At 30.3% G+C, this 23,362-nt stretch overlaps 2 protein-coding genes across 2 annotated transcripts; both read right to left on the bottom strand.

Moving 5' to 3' along the window:
- Positions 1–643: 643 nt before the first annotated feature.
- Positions 644–7,865, bottom strand: LOC115697503 (probable serine/threonine-protein kinase WNK5). Its single transcript, XM_030624531.2, has 7 exons — positions 7,196–7,865; positions 5,475–5,740; positions 4,051–4,274; positions 3,799–3,956; positions 2,605–2,941; positions 1,730–2,119; positions 644–1,298 (listed from the first exon to the last, which is right to left on the bottom strand). Exons 1-7 carry the CDS (start codon positions 7,292–7,294, stop codon positions 838–840), a joined length of 1,935 nt encoding a protein of 644 aa, XP_030480391.2. The 5' UTR covers positions 7,295–7,865; the 3' UTR covers positions 644–837.
- Positions 7,866–16,009: 8,144 nt separating this feature from the next.
- Positions 16,010–23,042, bottom strand: LOC115697183 (uncharacterized). Its single transcript, XM_030624095.2, has 9 exons — positions 22,282–23,042; positions 20,952–21,137; positions 19,536–19,628; positions 19,059–19,241; positions 18,870–18,972; positions 18,619–18,795; positions 17,216–18,357; positions 16,646–17,052; positions 16,010–16,545 (listed from the first exon to the last, which is right to left on the bottom strand). The coding sequence occupies exons 1-9, from the start codon at positions 22,567–22,569 to the stop codon at positions 16,485–16,487; spliced, it is 2,640 nt and encodes an 879-aa protein (XP_030479955.2). The 5' UTR covers positions 22,570–23,042; the 3' UTR covers positions 16,010–16,484.
- Positions 23,043–23,362: the final 320 nt, after the last annotated feature.

Below are 23,362 nucleotides of genomic sequence, written 5' to 3'. Positions count from 1 at the left end.
GTTCATATCCTGATCAGTATTTTCAGTAGGGGATTGTCTTTGGTTTGAAAGCTATTTTAAAAGCTAATTTGCATTAATAGTTGCAATCTTTTTTTTTTTTTTGAATAAAAAGTTTCATTAAAATCAGGCCTCAGCCTGAACAATGTCACACAAGAAAGAAAGAGCATTCAACTCATTAAACATTCGATCTGACAATAAATAAAAGACCCTAGCAACACAATGGGTAGCCTTATTTGCAGAACGATTAACAAAAGAGACAAGGACATTATTTAAAGTAGATAAAATAGTACGACAGTCCTCAACTCACAAACTAAATTGAGATGGCATATGAACTGAGCTGTTAATCGCTTAAACCACAACCAAAGCATCAGACTCAAGAACCAATAGTTGCAATCTTTGTTAATAAAAAAAAAAGAAAGAATGAAATCCAGTCAAGATTAAAATATTAAATTATTATGACAATTTAAAAGCACACCATATCAGTACAACATAAAAGCGTGTTATACCTCCCTTACATACCCTACAAATTAAGTATAGTCTAAACCATCCACATAAATTAAGTAATTACTATAATTAAGTGACTCATTTAGTAACAGAACAAGTTTAAGCTTCACAGTGATCAAAATCAGATTATATACACTAATTGTTCCAACAAATTCCATTAATCATGGAAATAATATATGATTGTACATAAAATACAACAAGTTATCATCATCATCATCATTTTTACAAAGACAAAAACAAGCCTTCTTATACATAAGAAAAAATGAACAAAAACAAAAGACCTTTTCATTCATTACAACATGATCATATTTTGAGAATCCCCTGCTTTTATATCTAGCTATGATCTTTGGAAGAAGACCTTCCTGGAAAATCACCAGTTGTGAACATCTTAGTACTCGAAAAATCCTCACCGGGGTTCTGAAACCCGATGTTCTCAACAGCTCCAACCGTCTTAAAAGATCGCCTTTTGTTTATCTCCTCAACCAAAGACCGGTGCAACAACTGGCTTCGCACATCAACCAGTGATCGAATCCTAGTTAGCTTCGGCGGATAGTGGTGTTGTTGTTGATGATGGTTATGTTTTAAGTGAGGACAAGCTCTTAAAGAAGCAACTTCAGCACTATTCGCTGGCCGAAATCTTGTAGATTTTTGTGCCATTGTAGCTTCAACATTGTTATTACCTCTGAGACTTGAATCATAATCCTCTTCATAGCCAGAGCAGTAGTTTAGGTTGGAGTAGTTGAAGGAATTCAATGAGCTCATAGAGCTTGAATCATCATTCATATACATATCATCTGTATAATAAACAAGAATCCATGTAGTTAGTGAATCATAAATGATCCTACATTCAAGTGAGTGATAAAATCCCAAGTAAAATTAATTTCAGTTTCTTAGTAACTATGGGTGACGGTATTCTAAATAAGAGAATAACTAAAGATTCAAGCCTTAAAGTACTTCAATTCACTCAAAAAAACCTACCACAAAGTTATGTTTCTTGCTAAATCTCTCCAATGTCAAAAAATATCTAACTCGGGTATTTTTAAAAGAGTAATGATATGTGCACTCAAATATTACAAATTACACCAAAAAGGCCTAAGTCAAACGTGGAGCGATTCGGTGCAAAGTTGAATTGTTGAGCCACTTTTACAGAGTGAATATGCCAAAACATAGGATTGAATCTCAGATTATAAGACATAGTGTAACTATGATCAATCAAATTATGTACCTTGAGACCAACTACGATCAAAAGAAGCCATGTTGTTCCCACGAAGAAAATTGGAAGAGTTAAGAGCCAAAAGAGAGTTATGAGAGGAAGAACATGATGAAGCATAGAAAGGTCTATTTGCAATATCATATTCTTCCTCAACTACTTCCTCTTCTTCTTCTTCCTCTACTTCATCATAGCTATTAGGAAAACAACTACCCTTTTCTAATGGCGTCGAGATCCAATCCTTCCAATTGGGTACCAAAGAAGATATCTGTTCTTCTATCATCACAGCAATCTCAGACGGTTCCCAATCACTAATCTCCATTTCTTTAACCATCTCCATCGCCACATCAATGGCAGTGTCGTTTACAATGTCGAAAGGGAAGTAAATGTTCCTAGCATTGTTCCCTGTAAAAAATAACATTAACATATTCAATTAAGCAAAAGTTCTTCTCCCTCTCAAATGGGCTCTTTTTTTTAACAATAACAAGATTGGCCTTACGAACATGAATTAAGAACGCCTTACGAAACTCAAAATTTTAGCAGGCTTAATTGTTATACAAAATATTTATGCCTACTTTAAAAAAAATTATATAGTTTTTTCACTAATTTGGTGTATAATTATCTACTTACAAGCAAAATAATTAATTTTTAAAATGGAATTTTTTGAGTGGGAATTGTAGGCTCCATAAAAACATACTGAACCCGTCTCTATCTCTAACAAATAATCTAAATCATTAGAGTATCTCTAATCATATTATCTAAACACACTCGTTAGCTAAGATGGGGAGTAAGTTTCAAAAGGAGATGCTCTTACGAAATAATTAAAATGTCTTAACTCTTTGAGGCATATTATCAAACACGTTGTAGGCTAGCATAACATATATACGTACCATTTTCATCATCAGAAATATGAACTTTGAGAAAAATGGTATCATCTTCTGGATTCATGGTCCCAGTGATTGACATATTCGTAGTCCTCTGTAAATCAGGTTCCACTAATTGCTCTTCCTGAATATCAGTTCCATTTTCAATACTCGAGTTTTGTTCTTCTTCTTCTTCTTCATTGACAATATCATTATCATTATAATCATCGTGGGAAGAAGCTATAAATGGATCAAGCAAGAGCTCCCGAGCTGGGAGTCTCTTGGAAACGTTGTCTAAACACTTGGCCACGAATCGCTTTGCTTCTTCATCTTCAATCCTATTTAGGGCTTCCGGCAATTTCCCCTGTAATAAATTGTTTCTCGTAAATCTTAACTCATGCAAAAATATGTTTTTTTTTTCTTTTTTTCTTTTCTAAATATGCAATAAAAATATTTATTTATAACACATTCGAGTGTGATTTTAGAATTGAAATATTGTTTGTATGTTATGCTATTAGGCAACTTAAAAAGTATTCATTCAATGGGAGTAATTAATAGTTTTTTTATATTATTTAGAGTAAATGTTATTTTTGATTTATTGTTTTGTAAAAATTACCAATTAGACTTCCTGTTTTGTTAAATGAAAAAGTAGACTCTGTAATTTCCAAAATAGTAAAAATAAGATCTTGAACTCAATTTTCAATAATTTTTTTTTTAATATAATCAATTTTAAAATAATTTCTAACACAAACAAATACAAAAAATGTAACTAGTTTTATCATATCATTTTTAGATTAGATTTTATTAAGTTTTATTTTGACAAAAAATCAGTTCAGAGTTCTATTTGTACAATTTTAAAAAGTATAAAATCTATTTTGTCATTTATAAAATAGAGAGTTCAATTAATAATTTCTACTAAACAAAAAATATTTACTTTATTATTTATTAAGAAAAACAAAAACAATTTAAGATATTGTTTACTAGGCTCTCTAATTTATATATACGATTTACACTAATAGCTATATAAAACCGAAACGAGTACTAAGCACTAGTAGTATTTTTTAATATTTTTCTTTAACTAATATCACTAACTAAGCACAATATATTACCTCTAAATAGTACTAAATACCACTTATACATAATATCAGTGATGTCTAACTGAGCATGCACACTACTAACTCCAATAATAATGATAATAATTAATAAAAAAAAAAAACTTACAGTAGTAACTTTCTTATAAATTTGGGCAGGATTAGAGCACTCGCTATAAGGGTACTCAGAGGTGAGCATTTCAAGAACACACATACCAAATGAGTAAATATCTACTAACTCATCATAATCCTCCTCATACAGTTCTGGTGCCATAAATTCTGGTGTACCTATAATATAATTTAATATTTTTCATAATTAATACCAAAAAACAACAAAGTTTATCATTTAATAAAAATGACATAAATTTTGTATAATTATTACCTATTACACTGTGGGCATGTTGGGAACCTCGAAGAATGGCAGCCAAACCCAAATCACCAATTTTGACCTGTCCAAGATGCCCATTCACAAAGATGTTGTCACACTTTAGATCTCTATGGATCACAGGTGGATCAAGCCCATGTAAATATTCAAGCCCACGTAAGATTTGTCCGGCCCAATTCTTTACAGCTTCTATATTTACTCTCTGGTACTTTTGTCTGTACCTATTAAATATTAAATATTAATGTAAGAATTTAATGTTGTTAATTTCCACAAAATATAATAACTTCATTCATAGCAATTCTGAAAAAAATTAGCTAAACAATTAAGTAATTTTTTTTTTTTTCCTTTTTTAATAAATAACATTAGCATTTTAGACACACTTACTCAATATTTGTGTGAAATATCATTTTGTAAAGATGTAACATAACAATAATAATTAAAATATATATATATATATATATATATATATATATATATATATGGTGACATAGAAAGATGTATGCAAAAATATGTAGTTGAAAGAATAACCTTTTCTTTTTAATTATTACTTGGCTATTTGCACAATAATAATTTTGTTTTGATAAATATTATATAGAATAATTTTGTGTAGATTTCATGCAAAGACTGTATTTTGTAAAACAAATTATAGAGAAAGCAACATTATTTTCCTAAGTGACAATTAGTAATTTTCCCCCCCGAACTTTCACATGTACTAAATCGTGCTCCCTGAACATTTTTTGCCGTTAAAAATTCCCCCCGAACAATTGAAATTGTTAAATTTAAGGATTTCTGTCTAATTTTAGTAAAAAAATTATAACATGGATAAAAGTTCAAGGGGCATGATTTAGTACATATCAAAGTTTGAGGGACATGATTTGGTAGATATCAAAGTCTAGGGAGCTTGGTTTAGTACTTAAACAATCACTAAAACAATAAAATTGAATGAAATTAGACAAAAGTCCTTAAATTTAGCAATCTCAATAGTTCAGGGGTAATTTCTAACGGCCATAAAAGTTCAGGGGCATGATTTAGTACATGTCAAAGTTCGGGGGAAAAAATTACTAATTAGCCTTATAAATAACAATCTTTCTTCTCAAATAATTATATTACGAAGTTCACTCTTATCAATAATACACGATCTTAATTAACTGTTTATTTGACTAATAAGCGGTTAGGATCATTCACTATTAATAAGAGTGATATCGTAATTTATTATTGAGAAAGAGAGACAACCACTTGAGGTTAGCGCATAAGTGGCTATAAGAGAGTACGTGTGTATTGAAGGTCATGAGTTCGAATATTATGTAATATATGAACGCTTATTAAATCAAAAAAAATATTGAGAAATTAGAGAGAATAGAAATATTATTATTATTATTATTATTATTATTATTATTATTATTGTTATTATTATTACGTACTGTCTTAGGGTTCCGGAGGTGAACATTTCGGTGATGAAATTGAAGGTTCTTCGATGAACATCAACCCAAGAAGTATAGAATTTGATAATGGAATCATGGTGAAGAGTTTTGAGGAGATGAACCTCTGCATAAAGTCTTTGTACTTCTTCAGGTGATCGAAACACATCGTTTAACTTTATTTGATTCCATGCCACTTCTATTCCCAAAACCTCATCAAATCCTTTGTATACTACCTTCATTGCTCCTTTCCCCAATACATCTCTAAACTGCATTTAAATGAATGAAAGTTAATTCATAATTAATTATTGAACTTAATTATGCTAAGTTATTGATTTGGATATGTAATCTTCTTAATTATGATAAGCTATAATGAAAATGTTTATAGGCATGCACTACGAGATTTCATATCGTTATGTTTGTAATTAAATATCAAGATATACAAATTTAATTTAATTTAATAATTATTATAGGAATAGATTCTCTCTTTTATACCATAGTAAATGTCTAAATGATTAGTAGTATTCATGTGTCAAATTATATTAAAGGAAGAGAATGTAATTTAAGAAACTGAATTTATTAGTAACAATTAAAAAAATCAATTTCTAAGTAATTAATCAAAAATATATTGAAGAAACTATAAATTTTTGTTAAGCAATATTACCAAAAAAAAAAAAAGAGTAAAAATATTATAGTATTCTCATCATATTATTAACATTGTAGGTAAAGACATTTTTGTTGAACAAATATTAACTTGATATATAATATTAATTATAATATTGATTAGCATAATTAAGTTAAACCAAGTCATGTATACATGAAAAAAGTGACTCTAAGTAGCTCTAAAAAGACAATTTAGGAGAGAAAGGTCAGAGTAGAGATACTAATTAAGTATTTAACTAAAAAAATATATCCCAATTGGGTTTAAGTATAATACTTATTTATCTTTCAAAACTAATAAAAAATACTAGATCATCTAGACGTTGACCAACACTTATTAGAATTAAAAATAATTTTCCCATCTTCAATCAATTATGTATAATTTTTAATTTTAGAACATGACTCCTTAGATTAGTTAGCAATATTTCTTAAATGTTATTTTCTTAAGTTATATAAATTTCGATACTTAATTACACTAATAACGATGAAAAACCGAAGAGAGTGCTAGGTAACATTTTAGCAATTCTCTTAATTTTATAAAAGAATGAATATACAAGCTTAATTAAGCCGGAACTTAATTGGTTATTAAATTATTAAACTAATTAGAGAATAAGGTCAACACAAAACCCTTAATTGCGAACTTAGTTTAATTAAAGATACTAAAATAAATATCATATAATTAATAATGTCCAAAGTAGTTTACTATTTGCAATTAAAGAAATAATCCACCTTATGATTATTAAAGAAAAAGTTATTGATTAGACATATAGTTGACACTATTTTATAGCCATTAATACATAGAGAGAAAGAGAACACACAAAGAACACAAAAACATTTTTCTTTTTCAATTTTAAGTAATTAATTAATCTCTAAAAAAACATTAGAAAAATAAAAAATTGCAAAGGCCATAACCAAAGAAAAAATTGAAGAAAAAATATTTAATCTTTCTCTTGAAAAAAAAAATGTAAATACTCTTATATATCTTCTTGTAATATATATGATCATGTCAATATATATATAGAAGAAAATTAAAAGAAGTAGTGTATGAATTAATTAATGCTTACTCGTCCATAACGAGAAGAAGGGTCAGTTTCAACATAACCAGCAACCTCAGCTGTAATTTTAACTCCTCCATTCACACTCCTTCTTGATGATCTTCTCATCTTTTATATAAATATATTTATAGCTAGAGAAATAATTATAACTAATAAGTTTGTAATAATAATAATAATAATATTTAGTATATAGAGTGTAGTGTTGGTTTTTTGGGTTAAGAAATCCGAGGCTTTCCTAATTGATGATATTCATAAGAGAAAACTCCAAAGAGCAACCAAAAAAGCCTTGAATAATCAACACTAAGCATAATATTATTCCAACCCATAATATCTTTTCCAACCATTTATTAATTATATATATATATTTATAAATTTAGATGAAGAAATTAATTAATAATAATAAGAAGAAGAAGAAGTATTGGGGTTAATAATCTGAATTTGAAAAATCTGTGGACACGATTTGGTTGTACCATTTGTGGTTTGAGATATTGATCTATACAGAAAGAAAGAAAGAGAAGAAGAAGAAATTTATTTGTTTGTTTGTTAAGAAAAAGAATCTCATATGAAAAATATTGTGTGTGAGAGAGAGAACTAAAAATGACAAGTTTGGAAAGATATATAGATACAAACAAACACATATACACATACAACAACAAAAATAAAAAGTTGAATTAATATGTTCATATTATATGGTGGGTACTATCATATTATATACCATCCACCAAACAAGTTTTTATTATTTATTTATTTATTTATTTAATTTATTTACTCATTGACTTTAATTATCTCTTTCTCTCTTTTATATTTATAATAAATTAATAATTGAGCAAGCAGGGCCGGTCTTGATTTTTAGTGGGCCATAGAAAAAAAATTATTTTGGGCCCTTATTTAGAAAAAAATATGGTATTTTTCAAAATCAATAAAAAAAATAGTATAATTTTAAAAGGTAAATATTTTTTTTGGGCCCCTGGGATAGGTGGGCCCTAAGCATAGGCCTAGCCCGCCTATGCCCAGGGCCGGGCCTGTGAGCAAGTAGTCTTGCCCTGAGGTGAGGCCAGTCAGACATGTATTTCGGGCCTTGTACTCTCAAACACTTCGAAATTATGAAAAAAAATTATCAGTTTATAAATAAAATATTGAATAATAAGAAAATATAACAAAATAAATTTTAGTGTATAGTAGTAAAAAGTGTGATTTTAAGCAAAGAAATTAAATGATTAATTTCTAGCTTCTGAGAGTTTTAAATTTTTTTACCACTATATAGAATATTAAAATTATTATTTTCATAATAATTAAAATATGGGTAAATAGTGGCATAAGTACCCAAAGTTTTAAGTTCATAAGCGGTATAAATTCAATGTTTTTTTTTAGCGGCATAAGTACTCAATGTTTATAAAACTGTAATTTTCTTCCAGTTTCATCAGTAAAGATTCTGTTATTTTCTTAAACATGCCACATATAAGATCCAAATTCTAGATTATTTAGTCTCTGGACGAGAATATATATGTAGTATCAGTCACTTCTAAATCTTTTTTTAATAAATTTAAAACAAAGCTTGTACTAACAAAAATAGAAAAAAATTACAATTTTACAAACATTAAGTACTTATGCCACTAATAAAATTCATTGAATTTATGCCGCTTACAAACTCAAAACTTTGGATACTTATGCCACTATTTACCTTTAAAATATTTATATAGGGGCCTTAATTTAAATTTTATCATAGGTCTTATATATTTGTTTTACGTGTCAATATTATTATTGATATAATTAAGTATTAAGTCTAATAATAATTTTATAAAAAAAAATCATGCAAGATAATATGTTTAAAAATATATATTATACAGTCCAATAACAATGAATATATTAGTAATGAGTTGGATATGAGATAGTAACTGATCATATATATAAATATATATTTATATATATATATACATATTTATATCAATGTTTTTATTGGAAAGAGGGGATCATCAGATATCATCATGATTCAGACCAATTCAGTTTCAGTTTTGATCATTGGCTCTATTGATGCACTTATAATAAATTACTCATCTCAGTAGAAATATATAGTAATAACATCATTATAACTCATCTGCTGGTTGAAAATAATTAGTTTATCTCTATTGGTTTATGTTTTTGTATAGGTTGGTTTCTAGATTTTAAATTTTTATTATTTTCACAAATTAGTTTTCAAATTTTATTTTATTTTTTGACAAATTAATTTTCCAATTTTAATTTTTTGGCAACACAAACTCTCTAATTCTGAATATATAATGGTATTTTTATTTGTTTATTTATTTATAATTTACATTTTGAAAATTCTAATTTCTCCGATAACTAAGTAATTGATCTTAAATGCTTATTATTGTGAATTGAAACAGAAAACTAAATCAATGAACACCAAAATTTACAAGCTTCCTCTGCATTGGAAACGCATTCCAACCGTGTAAAGTAACATCCACTATAAAATCAAATCAATTACAAACACTAGTTTTGATTTAACAAACCAAACTATGTAATCTAAAATGACTTTTACACAATGTTACCTAACACTTGAACAAACTCAAGATAAGAGATCTAAACACACTTAGATCAAAGAACACAAGGTCGCCTTGCATCCAACCAGCTAAAGAACCTTCAGCAATTCACTCTGAACTCTCCTCAAATTTTGCAAATACGAACTCCTTCTCCAACCTCTTAAAGATTCATTGAATTTCCATCTACATATAAACCAAAAAAGACAAAACACAATAGAAATGTTTTGCCCTAGCAGAGCAAGAATCAAGAAAACGATTCTATCAAAAATGAGAGTAAGTTAAGAAAAAAATTCAAATATTATATAACCTATTGAAGAAGAATCAACCCAGCTAACTAACTAACCCAGCTGAGACCAGCTGGCACTCACTAAACCAAGAAAAACAAAACAATAAAAAGCTTACATGGCATACAATAGAAGATACCAAGGGCTCGTTTGGTATGCCGTATAAGGGTTGTATTGTATTACATAATAAATAACACTATGTTTGGATTAAGCAATGTATTGTATTAATTATTACGACCAAATTTTTTAATACAATGTATGTTGTATTACTTAATACATAATAAATGGTATGTATTAGCTTGTATTATAATATTTATAAAGAATTTGGGGTCAACACCAATCTCCGACCCGGAGCCAGACCTGAACCCCAGACCCGGGACCCCGACCCGGACCCCGAACACGGACCCAAGACCCCGGACTCGAACCCGGACCTGGACCCGGACCCAGACTCGGACCCCAGACCTGGACCTGGGACCCCGACCCGGATCTCGGACCTGGACCCCGGACCCGGACCTGGACCTGGACCCCAGACCCGGACCCGGGACCCGGACCCGGGACCCCTGACCCGCACCCGGACCCCGGACCCGAACCCGTACCCCGGACCCGTAGTTGGTGTTGGGATTGAGTGTATTAAAAATATATTAAAACTTTACACAATCAATTAATACAAGTCAATACCAAATATTATATTGTATTAAATAATACTAATACAATACAATACAATACAATACAATACAACACAATCCAATACAATACATTACAATACGGCGTACCAAGCGAGCCTCAAGACATAACAGATGAGACTAATAACAACTTAGATGTCTAATGAAATATACTAAGATAGTAAAATGAACACTAGAAATCCACATAATTTGCCAAACAAAAACAATTATAAATTTGGTCATCTCTTTTTGTTTAACAATTTTAAGCTAATTTACAACATGTATTAGCACTATAAGTGTATCTCGGTAAATCTCATTTTTGTTAATTTTAATTCAAAAGATATTTTGAATAAATGTACAAATTTTTTTATTCTTCTTTTTTTAAATAAAAAAAAAGATGGAAAGTTAAGTTTTATTGTCAATTAGGAAACAACCTAGATTATGAGCTAATTAATGTTAACCTAAATAACTCTTCAGTGTGAGAACGGAGTAAAATTTACGTAAAATTAGTCATTGATTTTGTAATTTTTTTAATTGGATTTAATTATATATATATATAAAAAATAAAATTTTTATTTTTAAAAATTTTTGTTTTTGAAAAACAAAAATGCGTTCAGTAACTACTTTTGTTTTTCAATTTTAAAAACAGAAAACAAAAGTATGTTCTGTAAAATTTATTTTTATTTTTATTTTTTAATTTTATTTACGTCGGATCTAGGTTCGGGATCGGATTTTGGTTCAAGTCAAAGGCCGCGTTTAGCTCCAGGACCGTGGGGGATTTGGGTCCGGCTCATGATCAAAGTCCAAGATATTGACTAAGAAAAAAAAAACTGTTTAAAAAAATATTAAAAGTGATTTTTTTTTTTGTTTTCGAAATTTTGATTCTCAATTCAAAAATTGAAAAGTAAAAACAGTTTTATAGAACGTGTTTTTGAAAAATAATTTTACTTTTTCAATTTTAAAAATAAAAAACTAATTAAAAAAGTGTTACCGAACGACAGATTCGAAATTTTCTGAATTGTGTTATACATATCATATAGTTTTCTAGGGAATGATTATTTCTTTTGGAGACATTAATGATGTTGGTATAAATAAAAATAATGACATATATAAAGTTGGATCCCAATAATATTTCTTTTTCTAAAAGTTTATTCCAATTTCTCTTTAATCAATTTATGTAATGATGCAACTTCAACTCTCAACAGTTCATTATGGGACCATTTTTTTTTTCTTTCCATCAACTTTTGCAATCTATAGTTTTATAGCATATATATTTGATAAATTAAATTAGTAATCATTTTATTACAAATTATTATATTATTTTGTACTCATTTTTATAAAGACCCCAGTTAAATTTTTGCCCAAATCTTCTAAATCTGTTCGAACTTTCGATAAGTATAGTTTACTTTTGTTACATAATATCGAATCAAAATTAAGATAAATGATATTAAAACATAAGATTAGATAAGATACCAATATTAAATGATGACACATACAAAATTTAGATAATTATCATGATCGGTTTAAGTATTTTCTGAACCTTATGCAAAAATTTAAAATTAAGCTTATTATTAAAAATAAAAATTGTGTACATTAAAACTATAAATTCATTACCAACTTTTTGTTTTAAGATACGTTCCTAAATTTCAGTTATAAATTTTTGATTTATGTATATATATTGTATATATAATAGGCATTTTCTTAAAAAAAGAAATATTTACATAAAATACTATTTTCCTTAAAAAAAATTATATTTTTACGTTTTAATTTTTTTTATATATATATATATATATTTTAACAATTTTTTATAAAATTAACACGAAAAATAATAAAAAAATTTATATAAAAGTAACAGGAAAATAATAGCAAAAAATAACATACAGATAACAAAAAATCAACAACAACTTAACGAGACTAAAACATAAAAAGACTGTATTTTCTATAAATAAAATCATAAAACTTGTAAAAATATTTAAAATTCTATACAATCGTATTTTTGTAATTTTTTTTTTATTATTTTTGTGTATTTGAAAAATAATCCTAAAAAAAAATCTTGAAAAATGAAACCTTATGTAACAGCCCAAACTACCTAATACTTAAGCCCCTAATAATAATAATAATAATAATAATAATAATAATAATAATAATAATAATAATAATAATAATAATAATTTTATTTATATATTTAATTAATTTAGGGGAATTACCTCATATAATATTTTTTTTCAACTTTTTTTTTTAAAATTTACGGTTTGAGTTTCTAAAGTGGTTGCAGGACTAGTTGCAATAGAGGTTTCTATACGATTTTTTGTTGCAATTTAAGTTGCAGCGCTGGTTGCAATAGGGATTTCTATATAGAATTTCGTAAAAATATATATATAAAAAAAAAATTATTTTGAATTGTAAAAATAAAAAAGGCCCGTTAATTTTCATAAGTACTCAAGCAAGCGTGCATGAATCAAATCATTAATTAAGTTACTATATATAATTGATGAGACATTAGAGGTGTGTAAATTGTCTAACCAAGATTGTAATTACAAAGTATAATTATAATTATATATTCTCAACCAAGAATAATAAGTCAAAAAGAAAAAGAAAAAGATAAATTAAAATGAAAATCTAACATATTTATATTTATATTTGTTATTGCATAAAAAAAAATAATGAATTATTATGGAACACCTCTAGTTTGAGGCTGAATCCCATTGGCATGATTTTGTCCCACTGAGATTTTGATTTTATTAGAATGAATTATTGTTGACCTCAACTTCAATAATTTATACTTTTAAACTCTACTTATAATTATCAACCTCATCTTGTCAATATAATTAGGTTCATAATCAATCACATCATCATCATCATCATCATATTAATGCAATTTTTAAAAGAACCAAGTGTAGTGGAGTAATAGGTTGTGAGCTTGTGACTCGTGGCTTATGATGTCATAAATAATAAAATCGTGGCAACATGACTTTTTTTTTTTTTTTGGAAAAAAAGAATTAAGTGGTACAAATCTCTTTCTCATAATTTTTTTTTTGATAATTTCAAAAATCATGTACTAATTATAGGAGTCTTATACATCAATCTATCTTAATTAAGTTATCAGTAATACTTCGAGAATTTCTATCTAAGATGACACCACCTACAATAAGTTAGTCTTTAAAGACCAAACATAATCTCTTCTAAAAAAAAATTATAGTGAATTTCAAACTCTTGACTCAAACAAAAAAAAAAAAATATCGTAATGACAATCTTGACCACTAACATAACTTTTTTTCACTCCTCATTACCAAAGCCTATCAATTGTCTTAATAGTATAAATCATACCAAAATTACTCTTATCTTGTTTTTCAATTTTTTTTTTTTTTGTAAAATTAATTTAATAATTTACTTCTCTAAACATTACGTTCGTACCATTTTTAATTCTAATTTAGAGAAAACATATTTTGTCTTGTGAACCACAATCAATATTCTTACCTCCACTTTTCTTTCTTACCAAATTATACATGTGCTATTTCTTTTCTTCATTCTTTTTCACAATTCTCTTAAAACTTTTCTTCTATAAGAGCAAACTTTATTAAGTCAAAACTGCCTCAAATTTTTATCGTCATTCTAAATGATAATAAGATTAAGACTAATTAATCCAACACATTGTCCACATACCATAACTTCCTTATATTTTATATGTTGCATTATATTATATTATGTTAAATTTTTTTAGTATTATTTAATATAATACTATGTTTGATATTGACTTGTATTAATAAATTTAGTAAAATTATAATATATTTTCAATAAACTCAATCACAAGTCAAATCTAAGTTCCGATCTAGGTACGAGATCCAGATTCTTTGTAAATATTGTAATACAAAGTAATACTGACCATTTATTATGTATTAAATAATACAACTAGAACCCTATACGTATATTTATTGTTGTATTTTCCAACCCTAGATAAATATATGTATATATATTAGGGATGGCAATTATACACGCGAGTTCGGGTACCCGCGGATACTCGCCCCTAATGGGGCGGGTACGAGATAGACTTTCGGAGGCGGGGGCGGGTATGGGTTTAAAGATTCATACCCGAGTTGTAGGGATGTTCACAAATTATCCGATCCAATCCAATCCGCACGATCCAATCCAATCCAATCCGCAAAATGCGGATATCCGCACTTGTGCGGATTGGATTGGATTGAAAAAACTAAAATCCGCACTTGTGCGGATTGGATGTTGTTTGACCTCAAAAAGTAACCGATCCAATCCAATCCGCACTTAATTATATATTTTTAAAAAATTATAATATATAATATATATTAATTAGAAAAAGACACAAACTTCTAATTTCTTAATCTTTTTTAATAATATATTGAGTTGGTGCATTTTATTTATTTCATAATAAAAAACACAACAAAAATAATTCTTATTCACATAGACACATATATAAATTTAAATATATATACTAACTTATTTATTTTATTTATTTTAGTAATAGATACATATATATTTTAGTATAAATCTAAAGATAAGTACATATATATTGATATATGTATATTGGTTTGATTTGTATATAAATAGAGATGGAAATAGATTATTATTGGAGTTTAAGAAACAATAATTTTTTTTTTTAATTTTTTTTCTATGAAATATTAAATAATTTATTATTAAAAAAATAACCGATTCAATCCGCACTATTGCGGATCGGATTAGATTGGATTTAAACTCTTATGCGGATCAAATTGGATCCAAAATATGAAATCCGCACTTAGTGCGGATTGGATATTGTTTGACCAAAAAAGTGCGGATTGGATCGGATGAACACCCCTACCGAGTTGGAAACGGGGCGGGGGCGGGAGAATAGATCCCGCCCCGATATAATATATGTATATATTTAAATTTTAAAATCATAACTATTACAATTAAAATAACTTCATTTTATTGATAATACATTTTTTTTACTATATACACTATTCCACTTAAGTTTATTGTTTTACTAAGTTTTTTTGATTATTTTTTTTTAATTCTCTTTAAGACATCATTTTTTTTTCAAAAATATATATCTAATGGGTACCCGATGGGGATCCTTTCCCCCGTCGGATAAACCCACCCCACCCCCGCTTTAATTTAAACGGGTATTAAGACAGGTATGGGGTGAATTTAAGAAGCGGGTATGGGGGTGGGAGAGCGATCCCCGCACCCGCCTCGCCCTGTTTACATCCCTAATATATATATGTGTTTTATGAACAAAATAAGTGAAGGAGAAGAGAAAAGGGGCAATAAGTTGTGAAGTGATGATATAAGTGAACATGCCTTTGTAATGTAACACTGAAAAAGAGGGACCAAACATTTTTGTTTAAATACAAAGCTACGTCAGTCATCAACAACAACAACATTATCATCATCAAAAACAATATGTTGTGTTTCAAACATCATCTACCTAAAGAGCAAAATCTTACTAGGGCAAATTATAATAAAAATCAAACATCCTATGTATAAACAACACCTCAAACCAAAGCAAAGATGCTAGGTGTTTTTTCTTCTTCTTTTTTTGTGAGAACCAAATAATTAGTAAAAATGTACAGAAAATTCCCTTCGTTTTATCTTTCTTTTTTCTTTTTTTTGTTTTCTAAGACATGTAGAGAAGAGAATACTAAACTCCACATAAAGCTTCCGAAAAGAGTTTAACGAGCCCGGGAGGCAAACAGCGCAAGCTCAAGCTGTTTGTTAGATTTTTTTTTGTTACTGTATCACTCGATTTGCCTTAAAACCAAATAAAAACAGATAATCACTCACTTCCCCCATTGCGGTGTCAAACGGATAAAGGTGGGAAATCATCATCATCTTTCAAATGGTATGATTTTACAGCAATCCTACATGTGCCAAAAGAATATAAGCTTAATCGGGGCCCAGAACGAGCCACAATGAGTGAATGATTAATATAAGTATCAGTCAATGTTAAAGTTCCCATACCTATCTTTATCCATACTCAGTACCGGTTTAAGCTTATCTGATCCTGGTGAACCGAGGCTAGTGTCTGAGTTTTGAATGGGACTCAACACAGAGTTTGTTTGCCAGCTTCCTCTCGGTAAGGGTGCCTCGGGTGGTGGATGCCCCATGGAACCAAATTCAACCAAACGCTCAGACGGATGCATTGAACCATTGGCATTATTAGTGTTTGCCTTCCTCCGAGGGGAACCAGAAAGGTCATCTGCAGATGCAGACTTCCCATTTCCTTTGTGAGAAGAAAAATGTGCTTGTGTAGTGTCACGACTACTTCTCTCGACCAAACCGTTCTCCATACGACCATTGTTCCGGGGAGACCTAGCAGGCATTTGGTTTCTTCCCCTTGGTGTAATTGGCCTATCTCTGTAATGATTCTGCATAACATATCCAGAACAGTGTAATAAGATCAGAAGGTCACCACACCACCTGAACTCCACCAGTAGCACCAAGACTAACAGAATTATGACCCGCAACAAAAGATTCAGGTTTCCAAGAAAAGTGTAAAATTCAATAATCTAAAAGATAGAATGAGTATACCATATTCGGGAAATATGTTCCTGTTCCTCGTGGCTTTTGCATTTCCTCAACCCCAAATCCTACACCGCCAGGTAATAGTGGTGGACTTATGGGGTAAAAAGCTGGTCTGTGGACAACTCCGTTGGTATTCATTTGGGAAAAAACATTATGCTTAAGATGCAGAGATCGCCGTATTACATCCCATGATTTCTTGCTGTGAAACTGTGAAAGCATAGGTGGCATAGGAGCAATGGATACATTCAGGGCACAGTCATAGCACCACCTACCATAATGTAAACTGTTGAGGTGACTTTCAAAATCTCCATTCAAATCTGACAAAGTGTTGAAAGGCTCGGGACTTCCAGCAACGGCAGTAGACAGCCTGTAACCAGAAGAGCTAGGATAGAAGTCCTCTGAGGACAACGCAATCGAACTCAAGCGTGAAAGATGTTCCTTTGATGCAACCGGTGAGACAATTTTATGATTACTGGTGAAGTGGTGTTCATCCTGATCACCAGCCGGATTCTCAGTAGAACCACTGTGTTTTTGTTGTCTGATTTGACAATTACCATTTATTTCATCATTTGGAGTTGGTGAATGAGCAAAGTACAGATGAGGAGCATGATGTGTGTGGGAAGATTTTGGCGAATCATCAGAAATAGTAAGACTCTGAAACCTTGATGTAGCAAGGTCTTGTGCATCCCCATGAAGACGATTATCTGAAACAGCAGTTCCATCCGAGGAATTGTCCGGTTTTGACAAATCCATTGATGGCATCATATTCGAAGAGGCTTCGTATTGTTCATCCACATACCTTTCAGAGATGACTTCAGTCCCTGATATCTGAACATCAGGGTCTCCACCAGTCAGTGATCTCTCGTGGTTTAACCTAATATCCCCAGTCATGCTACTTGATTCGGCATCACAACCTATCTGAATTTCTTGAAGCTCTATATCCGAGAATGATGCAGCACTAAACTCATCATGTCCATACATGGAAAAAGAATCTTGAACATCAGGCCTTTGGCCCTTTCCATGCCTTTCCAATGTGTTGGAGAAAAATTTTCGAATTTCATCTCCAATGTTCTCTTCAGGCTGGGAAAGGATGCGCCCCAGTTTTCGAGCACCATATGTGAAAGCACTCCTTATTCGGAAAAAATTTCCTGCATCATAAAAAGAGAATTTTATCATTAACTGGCTATTTAGTTTGGTCAAAGAACATTTAGTTTAACAGAATTTCCTCAAATCCCAATAAATCTTGCAAATAATAGTCATGATACCTAAGCAAATTTGATTTGCATATTACCAAGATCAGAATATCCCTCTAGGAAAAGGGAAGAACAAAATAGTACTTCCTACTCAAGTCTAATAAGAAAAGAGGCGATCTCAGATTCTCTCTCTAATTGAAAGGAAGCAAATAACACCTTTGCTCACACTACGCCCAAGGTTGTTATTTTCTTTCAATGGATCGACAATGTTAAGATGCTTTTGTGGAAATGTTCTGGAGCTTGTCTCATATCCCCTTGAAGGAGCTGAGAACTTTTCAACACATCCTTTAAGAAATTCATCAGTAAGCAGTAGGTCATGGCCAGGAGTTTCAGCTGCAGAAGGACCAAATGATATAAGTATCAAAAAAAGCAAGTAAATAAGGAAAATGTAGAAGGATGTTACTAACCAATGAGTTCTGGAAGTGAAGATATCCGAACTGGTCCATTCAAGCTAATGCAGTAATTATCCCAGTCAAAGTTGCTAAAATAGTCCAAGAATTTATACAAAACCTGAGTTATGAAGGGAGAAAAGAAAAGAGTCAATTTTAATTCACAACAATACAAGGCGTGCTGGACCAATGTTATCAAGCACTCACTGCTAAAGGACCGTTCAAGGATGAGTTGAAGAGATGGAAGATATATAGGACCAATGTCTCCAAAGCATATGTAGAAATCAAACCATGATGAGCACCAAGAATACGGCTTTCATAATAGCACCAAGCCTTAATGAGTATAATACTCCGTTTGAAAATATGATCTTTGCTAATGAGGCAATCAACCTGTCACAACAAGTGTATAAATTGCAGAAGGGATGTAAATTGCCTTCACATGTTTAAAAGCACCCGTTTCAAAAAAGAACACACTTGCATTAAGATTTATTTAAGCTGTAAAAAATAATCTTAGAAACACAAACAATCAGTAGATGCTCCAGAAGTACCGGTATTTTGAAACACAAAATAAGAAGAGTAAATGAAGACCAAAGGCAAAAGTGCCACGAAAGATCATAATACAAATGAAATTTCAATAGTGCACCATATATTTCTATTCCTGGAAACGACAACATCTAATTATACCTGTTCGAGAAAGCATAGTGTACAAAGCCCTCCCAACTGATTGAACGAAATATCAACCACAATGTTCTGTACAAGGCATTTTACAAGTTTAACCTGCCACACGAAAGCCACAGTTCTTACAGAAAACATGACAGCGTAAGTGACTAATAGGAAAATCAATGTCAATCAAGGACGGAAAAAAATAGACATTTATCATACAGGAAGAGAAGGTTATAAAACATTACTAAAAGCTAAACAACACTTAAATACAAAAGCTTTCATGTATGTACCATAACACCTCCAAACCACCAAACTACAGTAGTAGAAAACTTGCAGTTTGAGGTGACTACTTGTCAGATATGATGGTGTCATATAAACAACTCAATTAAGTTTAGCCCCAAATCTTAATTAGTTTGGTCATTCCTTAGGATGTTCCACTCAATATTAAGTATAAAGAAACGATTATTGCTACAGTAAGGGACTGTTAGTATCCAACAAAAGGTCACCCAGAAACCACAACAGTACCAGTGATGCAGAAGAGAGAGACCCCAAATGCTTTTGAAAAAGAATATATTTATCTTCCAAACATCATAGAAAAATAATGAATTAGCACATCAAAGGAACCAATAATAAAAATAATAATAATAATAATAATAATAATAAATGAAAAGAATAGACTCGTTGACTCTGAAATGTCTGCAGAAATGCAATCTGAAAGTTGGTAAGATTTCAGCCATAGCAAGGCAGGAAAAAAAAAACAAATTTTGAAAGAGGTGTACTTAGATAAAAGAGAGCATATGCACAGAAAAAATAATATGCTCGTTTCATAAATCCATCAATAAAATAAAATAATTAAGCCATAAATCCATAAATGAAATAAAGTAATTAACCATATGCATAGATATGCAATCCCTATTCGAGCTAGGAAATCTAAGAAAAGACCATAGCACAACAATTACGATAATCATCAGATATATGTAACTTTTTTTTAACAAATCAGATATATGTATCTTAAATTAGTAATTAAGTATTAAATTACTAAATTATCTATATATATTTATATAAAAGACAAAATTATACAAATAAATTTCACTGAAGGCCAGTCTATTTGAAAGATGCAAGGATATGTAGATTAAAGAAGAAGAGGAGGAAGTTGCACAACAACTAAAAATAAATAGCAATTAAGAGACGAGAAATGCTAAATGCACTCTAGACTATACTCTCTTTTGCAATCTCTTAAAATAACAAATGGCATGTGTATTTCACTAATGATTTATAATATTTTAAAAAAATAAAATAATTGAATAGCATCCACATGTCTACATAGACTAGGTTAACAATGTTTGCTTGATTCATGTTTGAAGTAGAACCAACAGAATCTATATCATCAAAGTTCAAATGTACCAAAGAACTTAAGTTAGGTATTAAGATAGAAACCTCAGCCCGGATCAACTGCACATCCTTCACCACAAATTCTGCAGCGTTATTTTTTTCTTCTCTTTCAAGGACTGAGCACACATCATTAGCCAAAGCCTCCTCAACATTTAGGCCACCAAATGCAGTCAAGTCAATATCTCCATCAGGCAAATACGTTTTTAAAGGTACTGATCCAAATGGGAACACCTGCACAGGAAAACATGTACACAAATATATGTATTGAGATAAAAATCCAAGAGTAATATTGCATCAAAAATTATAAATTAGAAGATTAAAGAAAAAGGATGCCGCGCAAAACTGACTAGAGCGTGAAAGGACAATTTATATATCTATACATAGATATCAATCAGCAAAAAAGTTATATGTAGTTTTCTTAGCAAGCTTTGTTGATAGTATGGAGGGAATAAACTAGTTAACAGCTTAGGTAATACCACCAGCAGCATTATTGATTTCATATAACCAGTTATAAAAAAAAGGCGATATTCTATGAATTGACATTTATTTTAAACGAGGAGCCCTGCCTTAGCCCACAACAATGTTTGGGAACCAGAAAACTATAGCAACTGCTATCTAGATACCACGAGGGACTTGAACCTCAAACCTTGTGGGAGCTACCCCTCTTGGGTACCATAAAAAGGACAGCTAATGAAAATGAAAACACTTGAACAAAACCCTCCCAAATGCCCATGATGCCAAAGACATGAGAGATTTAAACTGGTATAACAAGCCAAAACCTTTCTTTCACCAGCCAAATGAAACATTCTTAGGCACTTGTATACGTGACCCAGCAAATTAATCATTCGACCAAAGTTTACTTGTCTTGTTCCATAACACATTTTGAACTGAAATCAAGCTACCTCAATAACATAGTCGGTCAACTTGAATTTCCTTTAAGTTAAACTACTTTTATACAAGCAAAGTACCACAAAATTACTTCTTCTTCTTCTTCTTCTTCTTCTTCTTCTTCTTGTTTTTTCCTATTTATGAAGCATAATCTATCAAGCTAATAAACTTTTCCTGTTGAGAAGCCCCAAGCACTAGAACTTAAGATCCAAAACTCCAATCAAACAAAATCTATCTAATGGAAAGCTTTCATATCTCTTCAATTAATTAAAATTTATTATTGCATTTCCCAATTTTATTTTCATTTCTTGTTAAATAACACTTCAAAATCATCATATTTCAATTCTCAATAGCAATGCTAATAATACAACAATAGTTTCACTAGCACTAAGCGCAAAAATGTCAGAACAAAACCCCAAAGCTCGAATGCATACACATATACATATACACATATACAAACACATATTAGATATAGATAGATACTCACTTCGCAACCAAGGTAACCTCTAATAAGCCTCTGAACATAATCAATAACCGCTCTTCTCCTCCTCTCAGACACAACAGTTGGTTGAACCTGACCTATAATCCCCTGCGTAGCTTCCTCCGCTCTCTGCCAGTATTCCAAACCAATCACCGTTTGATTCAACGAAAGCGGTGGCGGCGGCTGAAGTAGCGGCGGCGGCGGTGGAGACGAAGACAAAGACGAAGAAGACGACGGCCTATCTTCCAAAACGACGCCGTTTAGTTCAGGCGACCAATCCCGAAGATCGCCCATGAAAGAAACAAAATCCTGAACCAAAAACAAAAACAAAAAAAAAAACAGCAACGACGAAAACAAAGACCGGAATTTCCTCCTAGTTCAACTCTACCGGAACCGATGAAGTCCGGGAACGGCCATGGAAGCAGCAATTAAGGGTTTGAGGTTGTTTGATCGAGTTAATAATGGAGCTTTTGATCCCAAAATAAGACGATTTACAAAACGAAGGAGGAATCCTTCAAAACGACACAGGAATGGGAATAAAACGACACAACTCAATACCAAAAACTCTTTCTTTCTTTTAACGATGGGAAGACGAAGTTGCAGATTCCTGAAAGGGTTGGATCCCAAAGTCCTTATTGAAACTTTTTACTCCAATTTTTATTTTTTATTTTTAAAAATGAAATTATTAAAAATCAAAATAAATACGATAAAATTAAATGAATTTGTTTTATTTTTTTTCTTTGTTTTGTTTTTGGTTTCCCACCTCCCGTTTTGGTTTTCCTCTGTATTTTTTATTTTTTTTTTTAATTAATTAAATTTTGGCATATGTGGTTTTTCAATATTGCACATGTTCAACTTTCACCTACTCGCCCCGTCTTTTTTTTTTTTTTAATTATTATGATTTATTTATTTATATTTGCTTTAAGTGTATTTTATTTTTATGAAACAGATTTCTTATTTATAATAATTAATTTATTTTGGTGATGTAAAAAAATATATATTAAAATAACTAATTTAGTTGTATTTTGTATAATTGGAATACATAAAATAGTACGAATTACTAAATAAATACCAACTTGTATAATTT

Source organism: Cannabis sativa, chromosome 7 (genome assembly GCF_029168945.1).
Source record: "Cannabis sativa cultivar Pink pepper isolate KNU-18-1 chromosome 7, ASM2916894v1, whole genome shotgun sequence".
Classification (NCBI taxonomy): Eukaryota; Viridiplantae; Streptophyta; class Magnoliopsida; order Rosales; family Cannabaceae; genus Cannabis; species Cannabis sativa.
This window is presented reverse-complemented; position numbering and strand designations above follow the sequence as displayed.

Excerpts from the sequence above, each read along its gene's own strand:
- LOC115697183 (XM_030624095.2), bottom strand. The coding sequence starts at position 22,569 with ATGGGCGATCTTCGGGATTGGTCGCCTGAACTAAACGGCGTCGTTTTG. Across the intron at positions 21,138-22,281 it reads GAGGTTACCTTGGTTGCGAA|GTGTTCCCATTTGGATCAGT; the intron begins GTGAGTATCTAT and ends TTTCCTGTGCAG. Across the intron at positions 18,796-18,869 it reads TTCACTTCCAGAACTCATTG|CTGAAACTCCTGGCCATGAC; the intron begins GTTAGTAACATC and ends GTCCTTCTGCAG.
- LOC115697503 (XM_030624531.2), bottom strand. The coding sequence starts at position 7,294 with ATGAGAAGATCATCAAGAAGGAGTGTGAATGGAGGAGTTAAAATTACA. Across the intron at positions 5,741-7,195 it reads CTTCTTCTCGTTATGGACGA|TTTAGAGATGTATTGGGGAA; the intron begins GTAAGCATTAAT and ends ATTTAAATGCAG. Across the intron at positions 2,120-2,604 it reads TATTTCTGATGATGAAAATG|GGAACAATGCTAGGAACATT; the intron begins GTACGTATATAT and ends TATTTTTTACAG.